The 19,036-nt window shown below is 41.9% G+C and overlaps 1 protein-coding gene across 6 annotated transcripts in view; it reads left to right on the top strand.

The window, feature by feature from the left end:
* LOC130284827 (asparagine synthetase domain-containing protein 1-like) overlaps positions 1-19,036 on the top strand; it is a 97,801-nt gene that overhangs the window by 51,441 nt on the left and 27,324 nt on the right. For 4 of the 6 annotated variants that reach the window (XM_056535662.1, XM_056535660.1, XM_056535659.1 and 1 more), the window contains one exon: positions 15,214-16,696. In XM_056535662.1, coding sequence (XP_056391637.1) covers positions 15,296-16,696 — 1,401 coding nt within the window. In that variant the 5' untranslated portion in view covers positions 15,214-15,295. The remainder of the gene's footprint in view (positions 1-15,213; positions 16,697-19,036) is intronic. The other 2 variants (XM_056535664.1, XM_056535663.1) reach the window with 1 other exon arrangement.

The following is a 19,036-nucleotide window of genomic DNA, read 5'->3' as shown; positions in this document are numbered from 1 at the left end:
GAAGATACCACATATGTTTATTTTTATTTACACAGTTTCTTTTTTAAATAGGAAAAGGGGGGTGATTCAAACTTTTATTAGGGAAGGGGTTAAATTATCTTTATTCACTTTTTTTCCCCACTTTTTTTTGCAATGTTATAGCTCCCATAGGGACCTATAACACTGCACACAATGATCTTTTACATTGATCACTGGTTTCTCATAGGAAACCAGTGATCAATGGTTCTGCCGCTTGACTGCTCATGCCTGGATCTCGGGCACTGAGCAGTCATTCGGCGATCGGACAGCATGGAGGCAGGTAGGGATCCTCCGCCTGTCATGTAAGCTGTTTGGGATGCCGCGATTTTGCCGCAGGGATCCCGAGCAGCTCCCTGAGCTAACCGGCATTAGTTTACTTTCACTTTAGACGCGGCATTCAACTTTGAACTAAAGTCTAAAGGGTTAATAGCGCGCGGCACCGCGATCACTGCCGCACGCTATTAGCCACGGGTCCCGGCCGTTGCTAGGTGCCGGGCCCGACGCGCTATGACGAGGGGTCACGCCGTGGCCCCACGTTATAGGATGGGAGCCGACCCATGACATACATGTATGCCATGGGTCGGGAAGGGGTTAAAGGGGTACTCTGGTGAAAACCTTTTTTCTTTTAAATCAACTGGTGGCAGAAAGTTAAACATGTGTAAATTACTTCTATTAAAAAAATCTTAATCCTTCCTGTACTTATTAGCTGCTGAATACTACAAAGGAAATTCTTTTCTTTTTGGAATGCTCTCTGATGACATCACGAGCACAGTTCTCTCTGCTGACTTTATAATAACGCTTTATTTATTGTTGTCCTTAGTGGGATTTGAACCCAAGTCCCCAGCACTGCTAGGCAGCAGTGCTAACCACTGAGCCACCATGCTACCCTTAGCATACATCTGCTATGCATGGTTGATGACATCACGAGCACAGTGCTCTCTGCTGACATCTCTGTCCATTTTAGCAACCATGCATAGCAGATGCATAGCAGATGTATGCTAAGGGCAGCATGGTGGCTCAGTGGTTAGCACTGCTGCCTTGCAGTGCTGGGGACTTGGGTTCAAATCCCACTAAGGACAACAATAAATAAAGCGTTATTATTATAAAGTCAGTAGAGAGAGAACTGTGCTCGTGATGTCATCAGAGAGCATTCCAAAAAGAAAAGAATTTCCTTTGTAGTATTCAGCAGCTAATAAGTACAGGAAGAATTAAGATTTTTTAATAGAAGTAATTTACAAATAGGTTTAACTTTCTGCCACCAGTTGATTTAAAAGAAAAAAGGTTTTCACCAGAGTACCCCTTTAAGGGGTTAATATACATACTGGGCAGAATAATAAAAAAATGATTTGCAGCTGACTCAAAACTTCTAGGTCAGCTGCATAGCATTGGGCTGTTTCAGGGCATGCTGGGAGTTGAAGTGCTGCAGAGCTATAGGCTTTTGGGACATGCTTTGAGTTGCAGTTAGTTTCTAACTAATACTCCCAGCATGCCCTGACAGCCTATGGCTCTGCAGCTGACCCAGATCTCTATGTACATTAGAGACACAGGCAGGGAGTGAAGGACAGCCTGCTTCCTGGGCCCAGTGTCCTTGAACAATGATAATAAGGATCCTGGGCCGTAGTGTCAGAGCTCAATGCAGGCCCGAGACAGGAGGGGGAAACTCAGTTGATTCTATCAGCTGTGGCCATGTCCTTCCCTTCTCCTCTCAACAGACACAAAGCCACACGCCCTATTGTAAGCAATGCCAACAATAGTGTTGCCCCGCATATTTCTTTCTGCAGAATGCACCATTTTCAGCCGATAATTTTTAGTCGCCGGAAATCATTATCATCACTACCACAGAAGCCTTGGACAGTTTCCCATAACATGTACGGGACCATGTTCAGATTTACCTAAAGGGGTAATCTTATCCCCTATTCCCTGTTTTATCTTGCAGCGGCTATTTGGTAGTTATATACACTTTTTAAGGTGGTCTTTACTATTTAATAATATTTTATTTGCACAATATTTGTATATTTTGTAGTACAAGGGCCCTGTGGCACACCTAGGCAAATTTTATGTATCTTATTGTATTCTATTATTAAAAGAAAAAACATTAAATACCAGCGCTATAATAATATGGGAATTTATTGAATGAATAAAAGATTGATTAAAAGATCAATAAAAAAAGGAGGTTCATTCAGAGTATTGATGAAAGAGAACCTTGATGGTGTTCCAACAGGAGAAGGGATGGACGAGGAAACTGAAAATACAAATGTAATAGATAAGAGACTTTCAGTTGTGGTGGTAGGGTGTATGTGGATAATGCTAGTAAGTCATCGTATACCTAGAGGATGTTTTACTGAAGGAGTTCAAATGATGATCCAAGTGGAGGAGTTGCGTACAAGACAGAAGTGCTACCGTGTGGACCTACAGGTTCTTCTCAAAAAACTAGCATATTCTGCTAAAGTTCATTATTTTCCATAATGTAATGATACAAATTAAACTTTCATATCTTTTAGATTCATTGCACACCAACTGAAATATTTCATATTTATTGTTTTAATACTGATGATTTTGGCATACAGCTCATGAAAACCCAAAATTCCTTTGTCAAAAAATTAGCATATCATGAAAAGGTTCTGTAAACGAGCTATTAACCTAATCATCTGAATCAACTAATTAACTCTAAACACCTGCAAAAGATTCCTGAGGCTTTTAAAAACTCCCAGCCTGGTTCATTACTCAAAACCGCAATCATGGGTAAGACTGCCGACCTGACTGCTGTCCAGAAGGCCATCATTGACACCCTCAAGCAAGAGGGTAAGACACAGAAAGAAATTTCTGAACAAATAGGCTGTTCCCAGAGTGCTGTATCAAGGCACCTCAGTGGGAAGTCTGTGGGAAGGAAAAAATGTGGCAGAAAACGCTCCACAACAAGAAGAGGTGACCAGACCCTGAAGAAAATTGTGGAGAAGGACCGATTCCAGACCTTGGGGGACCTGCGGAAGCAGTGGACTGAGTCTGGAGTAGAAATATCCAGAGCCACCGTGCACAGGCGTGTGCAGGAAATGGGCTACAGGTGCCGCATTCCCCAGGTCAAACCACTTTTGAACCAGAAACATGTCAGCTGCCACTTTTGAACATGCCATGTCAGCTGCTGGTGTTGGTCCACTGTGTTTTATCAAGGGCAGGGTCAATGCAGCTAGCTATCAGGAGATTTTGGAGCACTTCATGCTTCCATCTGCTGAAAAGCTTTATGGAGATGATTTCATTTTTCAGCACGACCTGGCACCTGTTCACAGTGCCAAAACCACTGGTAAATGGTTTACTGAGCATGGTATTACTGTGCTCAATTGGCATGCCAACTCTCCTGACCTGAACCCCATAGAGAATCTGTGGGATATTGTGAAGAGAAAGTTGAGACGCAAGACCCAGCACTCTGGATGAGCTTAAGGCCGCTATCGAAGCATCCTGGGCCTCCATAACACCTCAGCAGTGCCACAGGCTGATTGCCTCCATGCCACGCCGCATTGAAGCAGTCATTTCTGCAAAAGGATTCCTGACCAAGTATTGAGTGCATAACTGAACATAATTATTTGAAGGTTGACTTTTTTTGTATTAAAACACTACTTTTATTGGTCGGGTGAAATATGCTAATTTTTTGAGATAATAAATAATAAAAAACGAGAAAAACAACAAGAGGTGCGCCCCTAGTGAGGACCGTTTGATTGTAGTGAAAGTGTAACATAAAGATGGGTTCTTACCCCTAAGTGTTGCGCTTAGAGCACAACACCTATAGTAGCGTAGAGATCACGGGACACCGCTGCCACGAGGAACCACCCGGTTTGACATCCGTCAGTCCGGTAAGCAATAGAAGAACAATATGTGGATAGATTCCTCTTAGGAAGGCGCTGGTACCCAAGGATGGATATAAACTTCTTTATTGGCAACGCGTTTCGATCCCGAACCGGGATCTTCGTCAGGCATCTTGCCTGACGAAGATCCCGGTTCGGGATCGAAACGCGTTGCCAATAAAGAAGTTTATATCCATCCTTGGGTACCAGCGCCTTCCTAAGAGGAATCTATCCACATATTGTTCTTCAATTTTTTGAGATAGGAATTTTGGGTTTTCATGAGCTGTATGCCAAAATCATCAGTATTAAAACAATAAAAGACCTGAAATATTTCAGTTGGTGTGCAATGAATCTAAAATATATGAAAGTTTAATTTTTATCATTACATTATGGAAAATAATAAACTTTAGAACAATATGCTAATTTTTTTTCAGAAGAACCTGTATATTAAGGAACAATCAGATTATGCCAATTCTGCTGTGAATACATGAACAGGTGATATTTATTTTGAGAACTTGTACCCACTTGCGGTTTAGATTGTGCGACAACCAGAAGATGTGGGTTGAGCGTGATAAGATTTGCAGATAGGACCGATCTGTAAATACGAAGAAAGGTTGTATTGGGATTAAAATAGTATTTTATATTATCGGATCTGATGCGAGTAATATAGAAAAGCAAACTTACTTAACACGTCATATAATGTCTTGTCCGTCCAAATAAACGAGGTTAAATGTATATGGCTTTTTGCTTCTGATGTATCCCCTGTAATTTCCTTCGGGAATACAAGACTGTTCAGAGGTTAATGAGAAATCCTTTGAGAGAAAATGCGCCAAAGCAAAAAAGTGTGTGAACAAACTTATGCAAAAAATTAAGTAATTTCTCTTTATAACTAGAGTTTAGTTACTTACACTGTTTAGGGAGACAGGAGTGCAAAAATAAGTCCAGTAAGCAGTGCTTGGAGTGGTATAATATACGACGAGAAGTTTAACTTGGGGATATGCTGATAAGTGCAATGCTCTGCAGATGTGTGTGGCAAAATCCCGTATTGTAGATCAAGTTCTGCGCTATTGTCAGAAGCGCTTGTACTCTGCAGTCTTTTTGATGTGTAGAAGACCATTATAAAGTATACATTTTTGGGTTTGTTAGAGGGAAACATTACACAATTGAACAAGTATGTTCGGTACGCGCTAAATGCAGGTGTGCAGATGCAACCTTTTGCAGTGGCGCCCGCGTTTTTCTGAGAGGAGTGTAATCTCCGTTAGAGGTATCCTCTCTATAATGTACTATAGAAAAGCAGGGGTACCAAAATGTGGCAACCTTGGCAACAACACTATAGTGGTCATAATGACTCTCTCACACACTGACCTGGATAAGACATATAATATAAAGAGATAATAATAAAGCTCCCTTTCTATCTTCCATCTTTACCTCTTCCTTTCCCCTCCCTGTTATATTTTACTTGGTTTAATTTTAGTAAACGTGACTAGCTTGGTTATTAGGAACAACTATATGTCCATAAGACTTCAATTGTTTGCCGAAGACCTCATGGCGTTACATAACCTATAGTACCATTGGAGATGCATTCTTTTTTTCTACAAATGTGATATGTCTGTCAGTATTATTCACTCCACCAATGAATGTTCTTGATACTTTAATTACTACACCCATGTATTTCTTGTTCTTTATACTTGAAAATGTTTAATAAAAAGATTGAAACAGAAAAGGAGGGGACCCTTGCGAATACCGGGGTGTCCTGAGGCTTCAATAGTGTCCCGGCATTTACTGCTTCAAAGTCCTGGACGGTCTGGGAGACAACCAGATCCTCTTCCTGCTGCACGGTGGAAGTATGGGCAATCCTAGGTTTGCGCTGCTCCAGTGACGTCACTAAGGGTGCGAATGTGGACCAAAAAGGCTCCGATGCGTTTTGGAAACCTGTTTCCTTCGTCTGGGAGTACCTGTCAGTCTGTGGTTGCCTTTCTTTTATACCGGCAGCAGTCTATCTGGGTGAGTGTGAGATTAATTGCTCTTCCCCGGGATTTTTATTTTTATTTTTTGCAGTTATAATCATTAGAGGGGGATGGAACATAATGGTAACATAATGCAATCACTGTAGTATTTAGATTTGTACAACAATGTATATTTTATGCAACCTATGTATATACAGTGATATATATGTATGTATGTTGCAGGATGCGGATATGCGTGTTTTGTCCATATTTATTCATATGTATTGGGGCATATTATAAGAAGTCAAATAGCTCCATCTCCATATTTAACCCATTAGGGGTTGTCACGTGCTGCGCTCCGGCCGCGAGCGCAGTGTCCCAGGGTCCCCGTCTGTCGGTGGGGCTGGGATTCGCATCGCGGGGCGCACCCGCATACGAATCCCAGCTTTTTAAACTGCTCGTTCAATGGCGTACGCGCAAAAAAATTCCAAAGTCCAAAATAGCGCATTTTTGATCACTTTTTATACCACTAAAAAGTGATCAAAAAGTCTGATCAGAACAAAAATGGTACCGCTAAAAACTTCAGATGACGGCGCAAAAAATGAGTCCTCAAAGCGCCCTGAACACAGAAAAATAAAAGTTATAGGGGTCAAAAAATTACCATTTTAAACGTATAAATTTTCCTGCATGTATTCATGATTTTTTTCGGAAGTGATACAAATTCAAACCTATACAAGTAGGGTATCATTTTAACCGTATGGACCTACAGAATAAAGATAAGGTATCATTTTTGACAAAAAAAATATACTGCGTAAAAACAGAAGCCCCCAAAACGTACAAAATAGTGTTTTTTCATCAATTTTGTCGCACATTGATTTTTTTTCCCGTTTCACAGTAGATTTTTGGGTAAAATGACTAATGTCATTACAAAGTAGAATTAGTGACGCAAAAATTAAGCCATTATATATAATTTTAGGTGAAAATTTTTAAGAGTTATGATTTTTTTAAAGTTGAGGAAAAATTGAAAATGAAAAAATGGAAAAAGCCCGGGTCCTTAAGGGGTTAAAATGGTTTGAGAGGGGGTGAACCTCATATCCTCGATTGATATTGTATAAATGTTCACCGATTCTTTTGGTTCTCCCAATATATCCTTTTTCACAGGGCCATTTTATGACATAGATTACTCCCTTAGATTTACAATGAAGAAATTGTTTGAACTTTATTTTATTACTCTGATGAAAGAAAGAAAGGATGGGATCCCTATTGTTAATATTTTTACAGGCTTTACAGCTCCGACACGGGGGGAAAAAGCCATTTTTCTCCCCTAATGTACTGATATTTTTTCCATTTGTCCCACTATCTTTTGTATGCTTATTTATTTTAAATTTTTTGAGGGTTTTTAATAGTGGGAGCTACAATGTTTCTTATATTCTGTGCCTTCTTGAACACAAATCTAGGTGTTTTTGATAGGAGTCCCCCCTATTACTTTGTCACTTATAAGGATGTCCCAGTGTTGAGCTACAATGTTTTTGAACTTGGAGCTCTGCTGGCTGTAGGTAGTGATAAGGGAAATAATCATTTCTGTAGGTTTTGTGGAATCCGTAGGTTTATGAGGTATTTTTTTTTATTTTTTTTTGGAGCCTTTTTGGTCCTCATTCTCACCCTTAGTGACGTCACTGGAGCAGCGCGAACCATACTTCCACCATACTTCCACCGTGAAGCAGGAACATGAGCTGGTAGAGACGCCACCAGCCGGGGGCTGTCTCCCAGACCGTTCAGGACTTTGAAGCAGTAAATGCCAGGACACTATTGAAGCCTCAGGAAACCCTGGGATTCTTCGCAAGGTACCCCTTTCTATACCAAGGTACCCCTTTTCTATAGTACCTTTATAGAGAGGATATCCCTAACGGGGATTCCACTCCTCTCAGAAAAACGGGCACCACTGCAGAAGGTTGCATCCGCACCCCTGCATTTAGCGCATACCAAACATACTTCTTCAATTGTGTAATGTTTCCCTCTTTAACAAACTCAAAAAATCCTACTTTATAACTGTCTTCTACCCATCAAAAAGACTGCAGTGTACAAGCGCTTCTGACAATGGCGCAGAACTGGATCTACAATACGGGATTTTGCCACACAACTGCAGAGCCTTTGTACTTATCAGCATATCCCCAAGTTAAACCTCTCGTTGTCGTTTATTATACCACTCCAAGCACTGCTTACTGGACTTATTATTTTTGCACTCCGGTCTCCCTAAACAGTGTAAGTAACTAAACTAAATTCTTGTTATAAAGAGAAATTACTTTATTTTTTGCATCAGTTTGTTCACACACTTTTTTTTCCTTGACACATTTTCTCTCATAAAGGATTTCTCATTAACCTCGGAACAGGCTTGTATTCCCCAAAGGAAATTACAGGGGATACATCAGAAGCAAAAACAATCGGAGACATTTATCATCGTTGCTTTGGTATACGAGTTCTGTTGGCATTTTTTTCTTGCTTTTGGTTTTGCTTATGTGTGACAAATTTATTATACTATCATGGTGGGTTGATAAATTTGGCGTACATAAGCAAAAACCAATACATCACTTTTGAATACCATTTTTTTTAGCACACATAAGCAAAAACCAATAAATGACTTCGGAACACAAATTTGCAGCTTTGAGAAAAATTTGTGATGTGTGTTTTTAAAAAAAAAAAATTTTACCACTTTTTTTTTCCCCTAAATGTACTAGCTAATTTTTTTTCTTATTTCAGATCCGTGTATCTTGTGGATTACTTTAGATTCAGGGGAGTACAGTGATCAGCATTTTTTTTTTTTTTTTTTTTTTTTTTTTTTTTTTGTTAAATGTTAATAAAATGGCTAATGAGGACTTTTGGGGGAGTTTTTTTTTCTTTTCGAATACATTTTTTTCTTTTCAAACATGCTTTTTTTTTATTTTTTATTTACTTGACAGGCTTAGTAGTGGAAGCTGTATTATAGACAGTCAATTACTAAGCTGAGGCTTAGCGTTAGCCCCCAAAACAGCTAGCGCTAACCTCCAATTATTACCTTGGTACCAACAGACCCGGAGCGTCAAATAATGCGCTCCTGGGCCTAGGCGGTAACAGGCTGGCGAGGGCCAGTAGCAATGGTCCTCGCCCACCCTGGTAAGGTCAGGCTGTTGCTGCTTGGTTGGTATTTGGCTAAAAATAGGGGGAATCTTATCTTTTCTTTGCATAAATAATTTTTTTTTTTTTTTAACTCATAAGGTTCCCCTTATTTTTTTTTTCAGCCAAATACCAACCAAGCAGCAACAGCCTGACGTTACCAGGGTGGGCGAGGACCATTGTTACTGGCCCTCCCCAGCCTAAATAACACCAGCCTGTTACCGCCTAGGCCCAGGAGCGCCATATTTGATGCTCCCGGCCTGTTGGTACCGGCTCTTCCCAGCACCCCTGTAGCGGTGGGTACTGGGGTAATAAATAATTGGGGGTTAGCGCTAGCTGTGTTGGGGGCTAACAATAAGCCCGGGCTTAGTAATGGATTCCGTCTATTAGACAGCTTCCACTACTAAGCCTGTCAAGTAAATAAAAAAAAAAACAATACGTATAAAAAAAATGTATTCCAAAAAACACTTCCCCACAAGCCCCCGTTAACCATTTTATTAACATTAAACAGATTTAAAAAAACGCTGGTCATCGAAGCAGTCCACCAAGTCCAAAGTAGTCCACAGGATACATGGATCTGAAATGAGAAAAAGAAAAATAGGTTAATACATTTACTGTCACCCGTCCGCACATGAGTACAACTCCCAGCATATCCTTACAGTAAGGACATGCTGGGAGTTGTAGGGGGGCGGGTGACAAGCTGGGAGTTGTAGAGATGGGGGGGGAAGGAGACAATCTCCCGCACCACATGAATACAACTCCTTTACTGTAAGGACATGCTGGGCGTTGTAGTTGTGCAGCAAGCCTTTCACCCGCCCCCACCCCAGGGAAGCTGGTGGTAATGCGCCCTGCTCCCTGGTTGCAGTGATCAGAGAATCACTGTAATTTCATATTTCCCTGCGGGTCACGTGACACGGGACCCAGTGGGAAATTTGAGATTACACTAAACTCTTTAGCGCTGTGGTAAGGAACCCGGGCTGACATAACACTGCAGCCGCCCAGGACTCCCACAGCTGGGCAGGAAGATGTGCAGGAGCCAACCCTGCCATCTCTCGGCGTGTACCAAAGTGCTGAGGGACGGCACCTACACATCTCCCTGCTCGGCTGTGGGAGTCCCGGGCAGCTGCAGACTGATTCCAGCCCGGGCTCCTTTTTAACATCTAGCAGAGCCGCAGAGTTTTTAGTCCCTAATGTAATATCAAATTTCCCGCCGGGTCCTGTGATTGGCTGCTCCGTCCTGGCCAATCACGGGACCCAGAGGGAAATATGAAATTACGTTAGGGGAAATAGAAACTCTGCGGTGCCGAGGTATGTTGAAAGGAGCCCGGGCTGGCCTCACTCTGCAGCCGCCAGGGTTCCTCTGATTCTATCCCCGCTACCCTAATATAATGATGGGGATGGGGACACTGCTTTACATAACCCCCAAACCCCCTTGTCTTCCACCAGCCAGTGCTGCACATTGTCTGCCCGCTACAATACTACAATTCCCATCATGCCCTCGCTGTATGGACATGCTGGGAGTTGTAGTCGTGCAACAGGTAGCAGACACATGGGAGATGTGCGCCCCAGGCGGGTGGGAGACAAGGGGGGGGATGTCATTATGTTAGGGTAGCGGGGTTAGAATCAGACAGAGACGGGCGGCTGCAGAGTGATGCCAGCACAGGCTCCTTTGTACAGTTGCAATATATTTCCCGCTGGAGCTGTGATCACGGCTGCCAGCGGGGAATATAAAAGTTGCTCTCAAAAGCCGTTTTGTAAGCAAACTCCCGGCTGGCTTACATTTACGCAGTTTTTGAGGGCTTGCGACTTTCGCACTTGATAAATCCCTGACCACTGCAAAGTAAAAAATAAAATTTACTTTCGTACGCTCTTTTGTAGCTTTTTGCTTACATCCAAAAGTCGCACAAAAAATTGCTGAAGTGCTAATGCGACTTTGTGTGTGACTTTTGTAAGCAAAAAAAGCTCTAAATCCCTTGACAAATGTCCCCCCATAAACATTTAACCTCGTTTATTTGGACGGGCAAGACATCGTATGACGTGTTAAGTAAGTTTGCTTTTCTATATTACTCGCATCAGATCCGATAATATAAAATACTATTTTAATCCCAATACAACCTTTCTTCGTATATACAGATCGGTCCTATCTGCAAATCTCATCACACTCAACCGACATCTTCTGGTTGTCATACAATCTAAACCGCAAGTGGGTACAAGTTCTCAAAATAAATATCACCTGTTCATGTATTCACAGCAGAATTAGCATAATCTGATTGTTCCTTAATATAGGTCTACACGGTAGCACTTCTGCCCTGTACTCAACTCCTCCACTTGGAACATTTGAACTACTTCAGCAAAACATCCTCTAGGTATGCGATGACTTACCGTACTTGCATTATCCACATACACCCGATCACCACAACTGAAAGTCTCTTATCTATTACATTTGTATTTTCAGTTTCCTCGTCCATCCCTTCTCCTGTTGGAACACCATCAAGGTTCTCTTTCATCAATTCTCTGAATGAACCTCCTTTTTTATTGATTTTTTTTTAATTGATCTTTTTATCAATCTTTTATTCATTCAATAAATTCCCATATTATTATTAGTGCTGGTATTTACTGTTTTTTCTTCTAGCACTGAAACCTTTTTTATGGTATACAGGGATCCATAAATAATACAAGCAGCTGTATTTTACACATCTCGTGGAAGTGCTGGTATACACATATGTATTCTATTATTAAACTGTTAAACTATATTATCTTATTATTCTTCATTCCATATAACTTTTAAGCACCGTATAACTTTTTTTTTTTTTACATTTGCTTCTTTTTGGTCACCAAAGGTATAGCTGTAAATTGGTTTGCTCAGTTAGCAGTGCACAGGGATTAAGTGAGTCTCCCCCACAGAATTTGTTTTAATTTGTAATCATACTGTCCCGCAGAATAGAGATACTGGCCCTCATTTACTAAGAGTGTAGGGCTGTGTTTGTTGTAAAATCGTAAAGGGGAGGGGTTTGCCTTTCTCCTGTTTAAAGGCCACACTGCGGGAAGATATGTGAGGATAATGAAAATAGAGAAAAATATTCAAATACTTATAGGGTTTGCACTAAGCCAAATATAATAGAAGTAGAGCTGGGCGCTATGACCAAATATGTGTATCACGGTATTCTTGTAACTTATGGTGGTTCCAAAGTATATATAATGGTATTTCTCGGACCCCCCCAAATTATGTGACCCCCGAGCGCTGTTCTGCTCCCCCCCCCCAAATTATCAGCCCAGCGCCGCACTATCCCCATCGGGGTACTACTCACGTCACCCGCAAGCGCTGCCTCCTCGTCGTCCTGTTTGTTGCGGACCGCCGGCACTGACACTCTATACTTAACCCTGTATCCCTATGCCCAGGCTGCAAAAGATAAACAAAATAAACTTTAACGCACCTTCCTACATTGGCCTCATGCTCTTCCTGGGGATGGGAATGTCGGAGAGCCTTCAGCCTATCACTGGCCGCAGCAATGTTCCACCTCGGCCAGTGATATGCTGAGCCCACTGTCATGTAAGAAGCCGGCCGACTTCTTACACCACAGTGGGCTCAACCTATCACCGGCCGGTCCCCAGGAAGCAGGTCCGAACCAACTGGGGAAGGTGAGTTAAAGTTTATTTTGTTTATCTTTTGTAGCCCGGGCATAGGGATACAGGGTACAGTATAGAGTGTCAGCGCCGTTGGTCCACAACAAACAGGAGGACGAGGAGGGCAGCGCTTGCGGGTGACATGAGTAGTACCCCGATGGGGACAGCGCAGCGCTGGGCTGATAATTTGGGGGGGGAGCAGAACAGCGATTACGGGTCACATATGATTTGTTCTCCGATGTGGGGACAGCGCAGCGCTGGGTTGATAATTCATTCATTCCCGAGGGGAGGGGCCCAACCAGTATTGCGGCATGGGAAAAATTCATATCGTGCAGCACAAAAATTTCGGTATTCGGTATGAACCAGTATACCGCCCAGCACTAAATAGAAGCAGCATAGAATCTGTTATTGAAGCAAATAGAAAAGGCGGCAAAACACAATAAGATCATTGTTATGGGGGACTATCCTGATGTAAACTGGGAAACTAAGACCTGTGGATCTCATAAGGAAAACAGGTTCCTGTCTATAGTTAAAGATAGTAGTCCTATCTTTAACTATACATCCTATAATATTGCTTCTTTCATTTGTAAAGATGCCGGTGAAAAATGAAAGATGCCCTTTCCGCCTCTCCACCCCCCGATATCTGTGTGGTCCTTTTTTCCTGGTTGCTGGAGGTCAACGTGTCAGACTGCAGCGATGTCGCTCCTTGGCCAGTGAGCAGCAGTGTGAGAGATTAGGAAGAAGACCAGTGCTGGGGCTTAATATGTCACACCACTGCTCAATCAATCGCTGCGGCTAGTGATTTAGCAGAGCTGTAGTCTAACGACCACCAGGAAGAGGATTGCACAGCGTTACTGAGGAAGCGGCGGGAGCTTAGTCTACGTATGTTTTTTTCTATGCTAGCAGCCAAGGCAGGATTAAAAATAATAAAAATTGAAAACTGCATAACCCCTATACTTCCCTGGGTCACTTTTTGCCATTTTTATTTTTTTGTCTGACACGTCGACGTCTGGAAATGGGGAAGGGGACTGCACTGTAGGTTGGGGCAGTGATACCTGAGGCGGTGAGAGGTAATTCCAGCCTGGGTAGGTTTTCCAAATTAAAAACCGTTATACACCAGATAGCCCTTTTAACTTCCATTGCATGTAAATTGTTTGAGAGGTTTCCGAGGAGATTCTATTTCAAAGTATCTTAATGAAAATAAATGTCTTATCAACATGGGTGATCGGTCCTGTCAGACTAACCTGAAAAGCTTTTCTGAGGAGTTGAGCTTAAAGCGGTACTCTGTCCCTAGAAATCTTATGCCCTATCTAAAGGATAGGGGATAAGATGTTTGATTGCAGGGTCCCGTCGCTGTGGACCCCCTGCAATCTCAGCTGCGGCATCCTAGACATCCGGTGCATGGAGTGAACTTCGCTCCGTGCCGGATAACTGGTGATGCAGGGCGGAGGCTCGGGGAGGAAATCGCTGGATGTCAGATATCTTTATTTTTCCAAAGCGTTTCATACTGTGTAATATAAAAGGTTGGTACATATAATGTTAATGTTAAGGCTGGGGGAAAAATGTGTGCAAATTGGTAACTGGCTCAGTGATAAGCAACAGAAGATGGTCATTTATGGTACATACTCTGATTGGGTGATTGTTACTAGTGGGGTACCACAAAGGTGAGTTTTGGGCCCTATTCTCATTAATATATTTATTAATGAACTTGTAGAGTGATTGTATAGTGAAATTGTAATATTTGTGGATGATACTGAACTGTGTAAAGCAGTTAACACAGTAGAGGACAGTGCACTGTTACAAATGGATCTGGAAAGGTTGGAGATATGGGCTAAAAAGTGACATGAGAGGAAAAATCCGGACTGGAATTATAGGAACACACTAGACAACTGCAATGGAAAGGGACTTAGGAGTTTTAGTAGACATCAAATTTCATTATAGCAACCAGTGTCAGGCATCTGCTGTCAAGGCAATAAAATCATAGGGTGCATCAAAAGATGTACACGACAAGAAAATGATTCTACCACTGTAAAAAAAAATCCTTAGTCAGACCACACATTGAATACTGTGAACAAGAAAGACCTATTGGAGGTGGAGAGGGTTTAAAGGCTGGGATAGCAAAGTAATGCATAAAATGGGAGGACTACAGTACCCTTAAAGATAAGTAGAATTAGGGTTATTTAGTTTAGAAAAAAGATGGCTTGGGGGTGACCTAATAACTTTTTTGAGGCCTTGATGCATTTGTAATATTACAAATGATGGATACAAGATTTATGTGGATAGACTGTTGATCCAGGGATTTTTTTCTGATTGCCATATTGGGAAGGGAATTTCTCCTGTTATGGGACAATTGGCATCTGTCTCAGAGGGGGGATGCTTTCCTCTGGATCAGCAAACTAGGGATATAGGATGAACTAGATGGACTCGTGTCTGTTTTCAACCCTATGAACTATGTAAACACCAGCTTTTTTTTTTTTCAAAAGCCAAAATAAATTTGTGGGCATAGCCTTGTTTAAATGTGCCTAGACTTTAAAATATAAGCTGTGGATTTGTTTTTGTAGCTGTTGCCAAATAAATAAATAAAAAAAAAAAACATATATATATAAAGAAACTAATAATCCCACTTTTGTTTTAAACAGAGAAAATGGACGACATCACACTTGCTTATCAGGAAATATCTAAAAATTTGCAAGCCAACAAATAATCTTTCAGCTGGCCAAGATGTGTGGAATATGCTGTACGGTCAGTTTGACTACTGATGCAGTTAAACCTTATAGTCAAGGTTTCATAAATTTACAACGTCGAGGCCCCAACAGCAGCCATGAACTGTTACATACAGATTATTCTCACAACTACAGTTGTTTTTTCTCCGGCCATGTTCTTCATTTACGAGGACAGCTAACTCCTCAACCTTTGCAAGATAAAAAAGGCAATATATTTCTTTGGAATGGAGAAGTCTTTGGTGGAGTTGATGTTCCAGGTGCTGCTAATGACACGGAAGTAATGTTTCAGAACATTGTCGCCTGTGATAGTGAGCATGATATATTATCATTAATTTCTAAAGTACAAGGGCCTTGGGCTTTCATTTATTATCAGAAGAAAAAGCATAACCTATGGTTTGGAAGAGATTTTTTTGGTCGCCGCAGTCTTTTGTGGAGGTTTGGGGAGACCCCGAAGGAAGCATTGTGTCTCACTTCTGTTACTGAGTTACATTGTGAAGCTGAGGCACAGTGGCATGAGGTTCCAGCATCTGGGATTTTTAAATGTAACTTAAGCTCATGTGCAGAATTAAAATTAATAAAATTAACATTATATTCATGGATGTATACTACAAAGGAAGAACAAACAGAAAATAGGCAAAAAATTGTTTCTTTTGACTTTGAAAAATATGTGTCCAAAATTACTTTTGGTGATTGTCTGCTTATTGCTCCAGTTACTCCATTAAATAGAAAAATCCCTGAATTGTTGCCAGTGTCAAACTGCAGAGCAAAGTCTGACCATGTTAGTATAGAGGATCTTAAAATGCTGATCTCAGAAGTACATAAGAATAATGCGGAGTCTTTTATCAAAGTCTTAAGTGAAGCTGTGAAGAAACGTGTTTTCTGTCTACCACGAGAAAACAACGTATTGACTTCAGAAGCTGAAAATCTGGCAAATGTCGCTATCCTTTTTTCAGGTGGAATTGATTCAATGATGTTGGCTGCTCTTGCAGATAGACACATTCCACCAGAGGAACCTATTGACTTGCTCAACGTTGCATTTATGATGCAGGGTGATAATTCCAAAACACACAAAACCAAGAAATGCTCTGCACCTTCACATCAAGTTGATGCTAAGGCTCTTAAATACTGTAATCCTTTTGATGTTCCAGATCGAATCACTGGAAGGCAGGGTTTAGAAGAACTTAAAGCTCTGAACCTGAGAAGAATCTGGAATTTTGTTGAAATTAATGTTACACTTGAAGAACTGGAGCAGATGAGGCGACAGCATATCTCACAATTGATACAACCTTTGAACACTGTTCTTGATGACAGTATTGGCTGTGCTGTTTGGTTTGCTTCCAGAGGAACTGGCATGCTGAAATGCAATGGTGAAACAAAGCCATATACTAGCACATCTAAGGTAATTGAATTGAATGAAGGTTTTTATTGATTGTGTCAAGAGTACTTAAAGGGGTACTCTGATGGAAAACAATTTATTTAAAATAAAATGGTGCCAGATAGTTAAGCAGATTAGTAAATTACTTCTATTTAAAAATCTTAATCCTTCCAGTACTTATCAGCTGCTGTAAATTACAGAGGAAGTTCTTTTCTTTTTTGCATTTCTTTTCTGTCTGACCACAGTGCTCTCTGCTGACACCTCTGTCCATGTCAGGAAGTCTCCAGAGCAGAATAGGTTTGCTATGGGGATTTGCTCCTGCTCTGGACAGTTCCTGACATGGACACCTTTACAAATCGGTTTAACTTTCTGGCAGCAGTTGATTTAAAATTGTTTTCCACCGAAGTACCCCTTAAGTGTTTATCCATAAATATGGCCATTCTCAAGATAACAGAGAGGAAAGTAAGGTGCTGCTAGATTGTCGGGAGACAATCCCACCCCCAAAGCCATACCTTTTCTCATTCAAATAAAACACAGGGGGTTTAAAAAACATATTTGGTATCGCCTTGTGTGTAATTGTCCGAACTATTTAAACTATGATGGTTGTAATCCTGCACGGTGAATAGCGTAAAAAATGCAAAACAATTCCATGAATTTTGAAATTAATGAAAATAACCCTCTAACATAGCACCAACATGGGTTTATGTGGGATTGGTCCTGTCAGACTAATCTGAGCTGCTTCTATGAGGTGGTCAGTTATATATTGGATCTGGGTAAAGCTGTAGATGTTTTATATCTGGACTTTTCTAAGGCATTTGATTCCGTGCAACACAAAAAAATAGTACATAAAATGAGGATGGTGGGACTAAGGGAGGATATATGTAAATGGTTTAGCAACTGGCTCAGTGATAAGAAGCAGAGGGTATCAATGAACGTACTCTGATTGGGTGACAGTTACAAGTGGGCTACCACAGGACTCAGTACTAGGGATCGACCAATTATCGGTTTGGCCGATATTATCGGCCGATAATCGCGATTTTGGACATTATCAGTATCGGCAATTACCTTGCCGATAATGCCCCGCCCATCGCCGCCGCTGCCTCCCCCCATCCCGGTGTTATAATTACCTGTCCCCGGAGTCCGCGATCCTTCTGGCTCCTGCGCTGTTGCTGTGCGCTGCGTAATTACGAGTGACCTCACCAATGCAACGTCGCCGTCAGTACGCACAGTGACAGCGCAGGACGCCGATGGAGCCAGAAGGATCGCGGACCCCCGGGAACAGGTAATAACACCGGGGATGGGGGCAGGCGATGCGGCGGTATGTGGGCAGAGGATGGGGGGAGGGGATGGGGCGGCAGCGGTGGTATGTGGGCAGAGGATGGGGGGAGGCGATGAGGCAGCGGCGGCATGTGGGCAGAGGATGGGGGGAGGCGATGGGGCAGCGGTGGTGGTATGTGGGCAGAGGATGGGGGGAGGTGATGGGGCAGCGGCAGCAGTGCTATGTGGGCAGAGGATGGGGGGAGGTGATGGGGCAGCGGCGGCAGTGGTAGGTGGGCAGAGGATGGGGGGAGGCGATGGTGCAGCGGTGGTATGTGGGCAGAGGATGGGGGGGAGGCGAAGGGGCAGCGGCATGTGGCCAGAGGATGGGGGAGGCAATGGGGCAGCGGCGGCGGTATGTGGGCAGAGGATGGGGGGAGGCAATGGGGCAACGTCTTCTGCCCCGCCTGGGGGGTTGAAATAGCCGATAACTAAGTCAATATTTGCAAATGACACTAAACTGGGTATGGTATTACCACAGATAATGATAACCTGAACGGGGCTCTGTGCTTTTATAGGCTTCACAGCTAAAACACTAGTCCAATAACCATTCCAATATATTGCATCCCATAAAAACTTGTCCCATCGATCACATTCCTGACCATATAACCAACAGATTTGAATCCCTAATTTAACCCAAGATGTTCTGGATCTACGCTTGGGAACACTGCACCCTTATGGATTAAGACAAAGCCACTGAACTCATCAGGTGAAATTTACCAACACACCTCAAGCCCTCTAAAAAAAAAAAGACATACCATAGATTGTTCACTAGATATTATTTCCCCCTTACCACTAACCAGCTAAAATGACTAGCAAACCAGTACAGTAAAATGTCCCCATATCTGTCAAACACCATAAGATACTCATATTTTATAAGTGATCCTTATGCTTTTTACCTACTATGATTCATTATACTTTAATATTGTTGATTTTTATAACAATTTATCTATGAAGTGTATTTATGATTTATAACTTGTACTAATCATTGACTGTCCATACACACTGACCCATATGTGTTAATCTCAATTTACCTATAACCACATA

Source organism: Hyla sarda, chromosome 8, assembly GCF_029499605.1.
Source record: "Hyla sarda isolate aHylSar1 chromosome 8, aHylSar1.hap1, whole genome shotgun sequence".
NCBI classification, from domain to species: Eukaryota; Metazoa; Chordata; class Amphibia; order Anura; family Hylidae; genus Hyla; species Hyla sarda.
This window is presented reverse-complemented; position numbering and strand designations above follow the sequence as displayed.